The 12,146-nt window shown below is 44.3% G+C and overlaps 1 protein-coding gene across 2 annotated transcripts in view; it reads right to left on the minus strand.

The window, feature by feature from the left end:
• The window catches only part of gripap1 (GRIP1 associated protein 1), a 102,916-nt gene that overhangs the window by 55,903 nt on the left and 34,867 nt on the right, over positions 1 to 12,146 (minus strand). For both annotated transcript variants that reach the window (XM_063208710.1, XM_063208709.1), the window contains 3 exons: positions 7,461 to 7,673; positions 2,302 to 2,415; positions 630 to 707 (listed from right to left, as the gene is read on the minus strand). In XM_063208710.1, the coding sequence (XP_063064780.1) occupies positions 630 to 707; positions 2,302 to 2,415; positions 7,461 to 7,673 (405 nt within the window). The remainder of the gene's footprint in view (positions 1 to 629; positions 708 to 2,301; positions 2,416 to 7,460; positions 7,674 to 12,146) is intronic.

Consider the following 12,146-nt stretch of genomic DNA (forward strand, 5'->3'; position numbering starts at 1 on the left):
AAAAAGGAGTAGCAGACAGACACAGTCATCTGACAGAAATAGTCATGTAAGACAGACAGTCGTAACAGGCAGACAAGTCATCTGACTGAAACGGCCATGTGACGTCTTTAATCTCTACTTAAATACAGTAATAGGTACTGTCTCCCGAGTGCCAGACCCAAGGGGCTATGTTTGTTTATATGTGTTTTATGAGTAGTACGCCTTTGCACGGTTCTTCGTTTGAAACATCCATACTTGAGACAGCCGTTTAGAATGACAGTTTGCTTCAAATGGAAATAATACAGTAGGAGTGTGCAGTACAGGACAGACCATCAAGACTGCAGGGCGAGTACACATTGTTCTATGGGTCTATCAATATGTGATAATGATTAAGTGACGGAATTACCGTGTGTGTGTGTGTGTGTGTGTGTGTGTGTGTGTGTGTGTGTGTGTGTGTGTGTGTGTGTGTGTGTGTGTGTGTGTGTGTGTGTCTGTGTGTCTGTGTGTCTGTGTGTCTGTGTGTCTGTGTGTCTGTGTGTGTGTGGGTGTGGGTGTGTGTGTGTGTGTGTGTGTGGGTGTGGGTGTGGGTGTCGGTGTCGGTGTCGGTGTCGGTGTCGGTGTGTCTGTGTTTAGTGTATAGGTCTTTATACCTCCAGCTGTACAGCATGTTCCTTCTGCAGTTTCTGGATCTCCTCCTGATGGTCCAGAAGACTCTTCTCTATGCTCTCCTAGAAACAGAACACAGAATGCCCATCAGAACCTTCCAAAACATTGGTACCTCTAAGGAACACTCCTACACAATACGAGACCCATCAGAAACTTCTACAACCCATCCTGTCGCTACTGCTACAGAACACTCCTACACAGAACACTGCCCGTTAGAACCTTCTCAAATTCAGCTTTACTGCTTCAGGGCATTACACCCATTCAACCCATCAGAACTTTCAATAACACTGATACCAAAGATCATATGGAACACTTGGCGGCAGCGTGGCCATCAACCATCTCTGCTGCTCAGCTTCTGCACCCCACCACCATACCCCCCAGAATTCCACATTCATTATTGATAGGAGGTTCAAGCGGAGGCTATGGGATCAACAAAAAACATGGCATCAACAATGAAACACATTGTTTTCGAGTTGGGAGTCCACATTAAAGGCTATGCATAAAAAATGCATCAGGAACAAGCTGAAGGGAGGAAGGAAGGAAGGCAGGGAGAGAGACGGAGAGAGAGTAAGAGACAGAGAGAGGGAGGGAGGGAGGGAGGAAGGAGGTGCTTGCTGGTAAGAGCAGTGATGGGATGATGCAGAAACCAATAGTGACATCAAGTGGCCAGAGGACTGTAATGAGAAAGACCGTCTCCAGTGACAGATGCAGTTTACTGTGAAGACAGAGCCTTCATCTACAAGTAATGTGTCACTTACAGTATAGGGGACTGAGACAGAGGCTTTCAGCTAAATGCCTAAATGGCTAATTGTCACCTTGCTGTGTCAGTTAGGACTAAAGTGAAATATTTTGAAAATAAACATGGCACCTGGAAAGTCTGGAACTGTGACAAGCAAGCCAAAATACAAATCTTCTCAAACTGGAAATGTCTTCATTTACAGCGAGGACGGAGTCGTCATCTAAGCGTCACTTGCAGTATGGGCGACAGAGTGAGGCAGAGGCTTTCAATGGCTCAATGGATAAGTGGGGCTCTGTCACTTTATTGTGTCAGTTACAGTGAACCATACGCATAATAAACATGGCACCTGGACATTTTGGAACTGTAACAAGCAAGCCAAATCACAAAAACAAATGCAATGGCAGTTTACTGTGAGGAGACTTCAGCTAAAGTGTCACTTATCGAGGACTGTGACAATTGGCAAACACTTTCAATGGCTCAATACCCAGGAGGGGCTCTTTATTGTGTCACTTTGTTGTGTTGGTTAGGACTTGTCAACCATAACCAAATACAGTAGGACCTGGAAATTCAATGAACGGCGGCAAGCAAGCCCAGTCACAAATCTTCAAAATATGCTTAGCTTTTTATGTCTGGATTCATTTACACCTGCTTATTGTGGACTATGCTTTTCACAACAACACTACTTCACCTACTGTATGCATGTGTATCTGCAGTTAGTAAGTAAGTGGGTAGGTTTACTTTGCATTCAAAAATAAAATGAAAGCGATTCGCCTGTATAAACAAATGAGAGGTTATGAGACACATGGTCCAAGAGTACTGACTGTAATATCACAAGGCTGGCATTCGCAGACCGGCCTTACAGGAAAAGACACACACACCTAGTGAGATACAATGGCAACACTGTTTTGCTGCATTACCTCGGCCTCTTTGAGCCGGCGTTCAAACCAGCCCTTGGTGCCCTCCATGGACTGCACCTGGGCCTGCAGCTCCTCCACACTTTGCTGAAGACCCTCCAGCTCTTTGGTACGCGCCTGACACAGACAAACAGACACACAGGAGTTAAATGGTGCATACAAGTCAGTGAATGAGTTTGTGAACAAGTGAACAAGTTTGGGTTCAGGCTACAAAAACAAACTACACAAATCCACTTGGAATTCTGATATCTTTAAAGGGACACTGTGCCGGAAATGGTCAAAATGGGTACTGCAACTATGCTGCTCATTGAAACTGGGCTGCCAATTGCCAAATTTGATCTTTACATGAAAGTCTTTTAAGTAATAAACAAATATGTTCTAGTATGGTCCAAGTAGAGTCATTTTTGCAGCTACATATATGAAAAGTGCAATTTTTCCAGTCATTATGAATACTTAGATTTTGATGCTGGTGGTAAGTATTCATGAAAAAGGTAACATTAGTGAATGGGCAGCAAGAATTCTGGAAATAAACAACTAAAAATCTCACACAGTGTCCCTTTAAAAGAGGGACAGGACAAGTATTCTGTACACTGAATATTCATTTCAATGTTCAATGTTCAATGTTCAATGATGCATGCAGTCTGCTGTATTGTACTCCCTGTATATTCAAATATATACTGTAAGCAATACATACAGACCACAGACCATGGCAAAAACTATATGCAAGTGTGTGAGTCACTGAAGAAGCCTATGGGTGTTCTGAAGTCTGCGTCCAAGCCAATGCCTGACCTTAAGGTGCAAGGACAGACTGTGGAGTTTGCTGTTGTAGACCTCTACCGCTAATTGGTAAACATAGCTGACAGTTGCCTCAGCACTAAGGGTTATTCTTTTGACTATTCTTTTGTGATTCAGAATCATAGCCTTGCCGTGGAGTAACAAAATCAAAAGCCATGCGTTTGACCGTCAGTGGTTTGAGCTATTGGAGAAGTTTTTTGTATTTTAGCTTCATTAAAATTGGCCTTGCACATCGCAGTCAACCTCTAAACCCTACAGGCTTCCCACCGAAGTTCATTTGTAAAACTCTCACCGCTGAATGAGTGATCACAGGGCTCAATTTCTTTTCAAATCACCCTTGACATGAACACAGACACATACTCAGAGACTCCGAACCAGACCCACACCCACACACAAACACAAAACAAATACACAGACTTTCACTCTCACACAGACACACACGGGGAAAAAAACCCTCCCAGCATACACATGCAAACCCCTAGAAAGAGATGCGCAAACACACACAAGTCGAGGCTGAGTCACAAGTCACAGAGCACATGCCGCAGGAATAACCCAATTACTGCAGACTAGCAGAGCAGAGCAGAGCAGAGCAGAGAAAGCGGAGAGCAAACGCCACAGATTCTCTGATCCCTAAATAAAGTCCAGTCCAGAGCGCAACAATATATTTGCCAGTCACTAGTCAGTGGGTGATATCAGTCAACTGAATGTGTACAGCATGTGTTCCAACGATGCAATGTTACGAGATCCAACTGAAAAATGTTCTAACTTTTACGATGCAAGAGGCGAGTAACAATGTGAGAGGATGTAGCTTAACCCATTGACGCATAAAGGGGGATTCATACTTGTCGTGACTGGCGCTACCCTCCTTCATACTTCACTCGCGACCTCACTCGCGACCTCACTCGCGCCGTCACGTGACCCAAAATGACGTCACACGCCGTGGCGCGAGCTGCCATGTCGCGACGTCGTGCACCCCACATTTTTTGCAACTTGTCGTGCGCCACCAGCGACCACGCAGGTAGGCAGACAAAGCAGGAGTTGCGAAGAGAGGCTACAACTACTGTAGGCTACTACAGAATGGATCCTGTATCATTTTGAGGATAATAAAAGGTCCTAGAGAGTTATTTTATCTTCTCTCTTAAATGTTGTTCAGTGAAACAATTGTTTACTTTGTTCAGAAGCACGTTGTGTTCGGCGATCTATTTATAAATTCTGCCGCCAGAACAATGCTCTCACATGGTCTTGGAATGATCTGGCAATGTAGGCTACAACAAAAAATATATGTTTCAATGTGGTAAGTCACAAGTCAGACATTCAGTAGCCCTACAGCAGCCGTGTTTGGCTTTCTATTTTATACATCCGTAGAACTCACGCTGCGAGTTGCGAAAAATACTGCCGTTTCTCTCATGAACAGCAGAGGGCACTTCCGACAATGCGAGCGAAAGCGCTTTTGAAGTATGAATAGTCTGTCGCAAGTGATGACGTCATTAATGGTTCTCGCGCCACACGCGCCAAAGTGCGCACGTGAAGTATGCAGAGCCCTTAAGGCAAAAAAAGGGTGCAAAATGCCTGAGCCCTTTTTAAGACAAGCTGCCCTCAGCCTGAATATCTCAGCTTCTGAAGCACATAAAAATATGCACTAAGTTGCATTTAAACGCTAAGACCCTCATCTTTCATTAGAATGTGTTCATCTCAAACAAACAGAGATTTTTAATAAAGTTGTCTCAAATCTCATGAGCCTGAATGTTGCGTAATGCAGCTCCAGGCACCAGGGCCAATGTTGTGCAACGCAACATCAGGCATCAATGGGTTAACAGTTACAGTGTTTCTTCTCCAGCAGCAACAGCCACCACCGCCTCCTGGCCCCCTCTGTGAGTCCCAACGCTGGTCAATTAGCCAGACTGATGATGCTGGACTCAGCCAGCCACCGAGCAGGGACACCACGCAGCCTCTAAAGTAATGTCAGACGCCACTGGGGTGGGGTGAGGGCTGGGGCGAGGTAAGGTGATGCAAGGGAGCCCGGGGCTGGGGCAGGGATGAAGAGGCAGTATTGGGTCGGTGTGTGTTGATCATGCCGCAGAAGGGAACTGGTGGGCAGACTGGGGTGTGAGGGGTAGTAGCTGGGGCAGAGGCAGTGGAGTGGAGGTGGTGGTACTAGGTCTGAAATTAGTGTTGATGAGTTATGGGTGTGTTTTTTTTAGAAATTGGTCACAGTGCACAGTGCTGTTAGCAGTGAACTGTGGGACTTTTTAAACATTTGGTGAAATTAAAGTTGTGATGACTGGATTCTCATGGGGAGTTACGGTCTTTGGATTCCACAAAACTGCTTTCTTTCAACAGGCTCATTACTAAGTTACTTCCCATTTGCCTCTTCAGTGTCTTTGTCTCCTCAACAGGTTTATGCTGGTTTACACATGAGCCATGCGTATACTTACACATACTTTAACGGACTTGACAAATGGCAAAGACTAAATGCTAACTGGCAAATGAACCACCTGACTATACGTGTGGTCAAGTGCCGTCACATTTTGATGCAATATTACATTTTGCGGCTGAACTTGACCGGACCTAATACCTCCTAACCTAACCTAATAGACATTTTGAAAGTCGGCCATCTTGAAAGTTTTGGCGTCCAAAACTTAATCAGCTCATGTATCTGTTACAGAGCATTACAGCATATTATTTGCTTTTCACTGACCTATTAACAAGTTATTTCACACAACAAAAAACTCAAAAAACAAAACAACAAAAAAACACGCATGCACAGATTCAAGGGCTGCAAAAGGACAGTTTTCCTTTGGCCCTTTCGATAGGTGGAGGCATAATCACTGACCGCCATTGTTTAACTTTGCAAATACATTCAAGGTTGCAGAACAACATACAAATGATTTACATCGATGACAGACAAAAGGCAACACAGTAGCAGCTGCAGTCCAGGCCAGGAGGGAGTTCTGGCTCAATACCTTCCACACAGACCACTGGAACGTGGGAAATTAATACACTTATCAATATCACGGTCCCATCAATAAGGCACAAAGCAGACGTGCCTGTAATTACAACTGTGAATTTCATTATGCTAACAGCCAGCTGCGAATCTTTCTTACAGTGTTGCAGGTCAATACTGGCATCCTTCCTTCAGCAGTTTCCCTAGGAGGACTCCAAGTGCAGTGTTCTTCCCTATTTTAAATGTACAGTCCTTTTTACATGCACCCAAAGTTATTAATTTTAAATTAGAAGTTGGGCACGCCAATCACTCATACCTCAGGTGTGTTGACTGTGAACATATCTTCAGAGTAGATGAAGTCTATACTGTGCAGAGTAGGATACAAAGGCTGCAAACTATAGTAAAAGCTGGCTTAATGTGACATTGGAAGCAGAGGGTTACATCTTTGTCACTAACTCTGTTGATTTAATACGGCTGCCTTGTCGTACGAGCTCTTGGGCTTTAGATTCTCATTCATTCAAGAGTGCTGTGGGTAGCCCTGAGGCTTTCGTGCTTTTGTCTCCGTCGTCAACTCTCTTTTACCGTCTTGCTCTCTTTCAGTTTACAATGTCTTAGCAATTCTCCTCTCTCTGTAAACAAAGCCTTTGTCTCATAATCTTGTTCACACATTCCACGCCATCGGTCCAACAGTCGTCTGTCTATCTCTGGGTCAGTCGGTTTCTACTCCGTCTGTTTTGTTGTGCGTGCTTACACCTTCTTGGAACTATGACGTGAAGTGTTGTGTTGTGTTAGGATTAACCCTTCAAAAGGTTCTCTATCAATCTACTATGTCCGTCTCTCCTTTGCCCTCACCTTCTCCTCCTCGTCCCCCGCTTTTGTCTCTCTTCTATCCATCACCACACTACTCCATCCCTTCATACTTCATCCATCCAGTCTCACCTTATTCTTCTTTTCTCTTCCTCCCTCACCACCTTCTCCTACAGAACATCCATACCCACTCTCATCTCTGTCTTTTTCTAGGCTTCCCACCTGTCCCACAGCCCTCCTTCTGCCCCCCCTCCTCCATCCATCACCTTCTCACCCACATTTCATGTCTCTCTCTCTTCCCCACCCTCACCTCCTATTCCCTCTGCTATGACTTATATCCTCCCGTCGGTATGTCTCTATCCCTCTTTTTGTCTTTTAGCTTCCACCACACTCTTCCATCTGTCTGTCTCCATCTCTTTCTCCTCTTCCTTCCTCCTCTGTGTGGCTCTGGTGCTTGTGGAGGATGAATAACTCCTTCCCTCCATCCCACTCCTACTCTCTTCTCTCTCCACTCTACTCTGTGCGGTTCTTGTCTTCGTGCAGGTCCATAACTCCTTCTCTCCATCCTACTCCCTCCTCTCACCGCCCTTCCTCCTCCTCTCTCCTTCCTCCTCACCTTCTCCTCTCTCAGTTGAGAGCGGATCTCCTCCTCTGTGCGGTTCTTGTCTTCGTGGAGGCCGCGTAGCTCCTTCTCGTAGCGGGCGCGTACGCTGAGCACCTCCTTCTCGTGCTGCAGCCGCACGTCGCTCAGCTCCTCCTTGTGCCGCGACTTCTCCTGCGCCATCTCGATCGCCAGCTCGTCAAGCATGCCCTTACGCTTGTCTGCCGTCTACATGCAAAAGAGAGAAGGATGGAAAAGATAAGAATAAGAGAGGGAGACAGAGAGAGGGAGACAGAGAGAGAGAGACAGAGAGAGACAGAATTCTTTTTATCATTTAGGGATTTTGCATGGAGTGTGGAGTTGGACAGGAAGCGAATAGGAGAAATGAGGTAGGGTTGGGAGCCCAGGCCACACTCAAGCCCAATACAGACAGGTGCCGTAAGATGTTGCGCCACAGCACCCACATGAGCACGCAAGTTATAACAGTGCCATGGATTCATCAGATTCCTGACAATAATATGAGCCTGTAGGGATTGGAGATAGCAGAAGTAGATAGACAGTAGATAGTAGAAGTAGAAGTTCTCCGATGTGCAGCAATGTAACATAGTTTTTGTTGGTGGTTGGTTGCCCTGCAGCATTGCGTCTAAGAGAACTAAGCTTACAGAGAGAGACACTCCACCACTCCTTCTCTAAAACTTACTTAGTGCGGTTACAGCCCGTGGCGGGCCGCTAAGCGAATTCATCAGTACTGCTCACCTTGTTACAAAACTGATGAACCGCTGAGGTGATTTTGGAAATATTATTTTATGCTTGAACAAAAAAAAAAAAAGACTACTTACTCTGGCTTTAATCATATTCCCCCTTTCTATTTCAAAAGGAAAGGAAAGGAAAGGAAAGGAAAGGAAAGGAAAGGAAAGGAAAGGAAAGGAAAGGAAAGGAAAGGAAAGGAAAGGAAAGGAAAGTACTGCAGGAGTCTCAGATGGGGTGGGAGGATGTTCTCATTTTCCCGCTGCACTGTACGGTACAGAGTTTGCTCAGGCAGTACTAGGCTTGGCATCCTATTTCAGAGGTCACTGCAGCTGTGAATCACAAAGGTACTGTGCAGTGTTTAGTGGCAGGCATGGAAAGCAATGGAAGGATGGATGAAGGAGAAATTTGCTTAGGTCCACAGAACAATTTCGAAGATTTAAAGGCTTTAGATTTGTATCTGTGTGTTGTCTCGGCCTGCAGTTATGCAGGTTGTGTGCGTGCGTGCGTGCATTGTCTTCACCCGTAGTTTGTTTCTTAAGCAAGTAGAGGTCAAGCACTGGGGATAAAGCTTGTTTATTTTTTGATAATGTGTGCTGCAGGGAGGGTGGAAGGGTAATCTTGTTTACGCCCCACAAAATGATGGTCAAGAATAACTTTGTGCTAGCCTGGTTGTCTGGAGACTAGAGGTCTATTTCACCTTTAGTCTATGGATCACAGCCCATAATGAGAAATACGACACCTTCTTTTTCCAGACACTGACTCTAATGGCGCATTCCTTATCAGATATGACCTTGAGGGCTGTGCAAGAAACAACGTGGTGGAAGAGCGCTTTTCAGGAGGAATAAAAAAGAAGAACCCTTTCCCTGACCATCTTAGAACTACGAAAACCAAAATAGAAATGCCTCATTTATTCTCAATCACAAAGGGTATATCGGGGAACATACAGCAGCAGCAGCATCCGTTTTTTTGTTATTAAAAAATTATGTCAACACTTGCAAAAAAAGAAATCACAAATCCTCAGCTAGATGTGTTGGGCTTTGGATCAAAACCTATTTCAGGCTCTTTATGCATCAGCAGCACAGCTCTGCAGAGGGAGTCAACCAGCTGTGGACTGAACCAGCACTGGCTCACCACTGGCTCTGCTAATGCGCAGGTGAAACCTAGCAACGGCTGCCAGCATCATCCTTATGAGATGTTTGAGCCTTTTAATCCAGGAGGCTAACTGATAAAGAAACCAATGACTAGCCTTGTAAACTAGACTGGTTCTTAATCTGGGGTGTGTGCCAGAGATTCCAGGGGTTCCGCTGAATTTTGTTTTGTGTTGAGGTTGTGACCAAATCTCTGCTTGGGAACTTTTATAATTAGGCCAAATCAAAACCAAATTAAAACACGTTTTGGTCCCCATTTAAAGTCCTTAGAGCAGGGGTCGGGAACCTATGGCTCGCGAGCCACATGTGGCTCTTTTGGGAACTGCATGTGGCTCTCGGACAAACCTGTCATTTGTTTACTCAATAAGCCATGAATAATTTTGTTACGGCACTAAATTAAAAATGGACCTACTGAAATCGAAAAGTTAAGATAATATTCAAAATATAAAGTATGATCGCGCATTTAATCCATCCCAGGTCCGATCAGCTGAGCCAAGCACAGGCCTTCGACGAAGGCTACTGTACAGATATGAAAAACGCGTTTTTTTATTGGACAATGCCGTGCCAGCGCTGGGTCGTGTCGTGTGAGATAAACATTTCCATCCGTAATGCTTTACCTAAAGTTCAGCTGGCTAACGGTTGTATCCAAAACAAAGAAACTGTTCACGATCGTGCCATTATGATGGCAAATCAAGTGGAGGAAACGCAAGTGAGGGATATAAATGCAGCGCTGTACTTCTCCCTCGATTACAGGAAGAACTTTTGCTGAATCAACTGACGTAAGTCTTTCCCAGTTTAGTGTGATCATAGAGGTGGAGTTTATCTAGAGGGTTCATAACCATGTTAGCTTCCGGGAATCAGTTGTTCCAAAAAAAAAATGGCGGCTGGTGTGAAAATCGCTCAAAATCGCTGGAAATACATAGAGATGAATGGGCGACATTTACTTGATTTTCACGTAAAATACCGAGAAATATACTTCCGAATCAACGGGAATCTCTTCACTGACTGAGCTTTATACCAAAATCATGTATTCTTCTGTTGTAAGGTTAGCTGTAGAATTTTAAATTAATTTTAGAGTATGGCTCCAATATACCTATTGTCAGACACTGAACCACAATGGAATAGGCATTGGAGGCTTTCTGCACTGCTGTCCAATGCTAGTACTAGGCCTAGTTATTATATCGAGTGTATTACAGTGTATTGTAAAAAAAAAAAAAGAAGTTATTGACGGATTGTGGTGAAAATTTCGAATTGGGGAGGGGGGGATGACAAAAGGGCAAGGGGTTTAAGTTCTTCTTCACCGCAAAAAAACAATATAGGCCTAGGCATTAATCAGGCAGTGTGTGGAAAAAAACAGAAATAAAAAACGCATCAAAAGAACGAAGTTAACGACGCTGTGAATCTCGAGTCAGCCGATATCCTGTGCGATTTAAAGTAGGCCTAGGTAGCGTACATTATGCCATTATGCCGACCAGTTCGGTTAATAGTTAGGTTAATAACCTAATCTTAATGATAACAACTTGTAGGCCTAGGCTGCTAGGAGTGTTGTCCTGGAAGCCAATGAAGATTTAATGAAGATTTACTTAACAAATAATTAGGACCTATAGCCCTATATGGCATCCTATTTGTTTTTCAAGTCTATCCTTCCCTTGTTTTTTGTGATGTCAAAATTAAATGGCAATGGCAATGGCAATTTAAAAAAAAAATCCTGGATCTAGACCACCACCAGAATTAACCAACTAGCCTATAGAAATGTTAATAAATACCCTTCAGAACGTTTTGAGTTATGCTGACAGATAGACCAACGACCGTTAGCCTACCCCAAGCAAAACCTCCTTCGTGGAGGAAATAAGCATTTCGACGTCTTCGAAAGGGCAGAATAGATAATAAAAATGCCCCCGGGATTCGTCGTTCAGGACTGTAAAAACGTTAGGCCTTTAGGTTTAATGTTCTGATTAGTTCATTTAGCCAATATCGTAATTGAAGGAAATGTATACCCTTATGCGTCACTTATTTTAAGGTCTCTGACTGTAAATATGTTGTTTATTCTGTTGTCTGGCTGTTTAGGCCTACATTCCCATACAGAATGAGTAGGCCCTAGTCTACTCTGCATCTTTGGGTTAGGTTAAACATTGAGGGCCTATAACATAATTCACAAACTTACCGGATGTATAGGTAGTCGTTTGTCTTTGCATTAAAATAGGCCTACTTCATTTCATTATACAATGGTGTTCATGATCAGCCATACAGATGGCCGCTTTTTCACACCAATGCTAAATTGCGACACCTACAGACCGATTCCCATAAAACACGCTTATGAACTCTCTAGATAAACTCCACCCTCTATGGTGTGATTGCGAGATAACTGGTGCCACAATGCGAAGGCAAACGTAGGGTTGCCATTCGTCCCCTGAAATACGGAATCGCCCTGTAGCCTATTTGGCGGTTAAATCATGCGTTCTGTATTGGGGACGCATGTCGGTAAGGGACGCGCTTTGTAGGGCATTTTCGCGAATTACTAAAAATAGACATGTCAGCCACATATCAACTGTAAAATGTTAACTATGTCAGCGCGACCAAGATGAGCATCCTGTCTTGAAGTTCTCTCTCCCTCCCTCCTCCCTCCTCATGCACCTTCCCTGTGTCTGTCTGATGGCTAGAATAGAAGCACCTCCGTCATTCTCATTGCTCATTGGCAACTCCGATGCGTAAAAGATAGAAACTTAAGGTAATGCATGCGCGTGGCTTCTTAAATGCACATCTACAAGTAGTTTTAGTTCTTCTTTCGTTAGCTCTCCCTTCT

The sequence above is a fragment of the Engraulis encrasicolus genome, chromosome 10 (genome assembly GCF_034702125.1).
Source record: "Engraulis encrasicolus isolate BLACKSEA-1 chromosome 10, IST_EnEncr_1.0, whole genome shotgun sequence".
Lineage (NCBI taxonomy): Eukaryota > Metazoa > Chordata > Actinopteri > Clupeiformes > Engraulidae > Engraulis > Engraulis encrasicolus.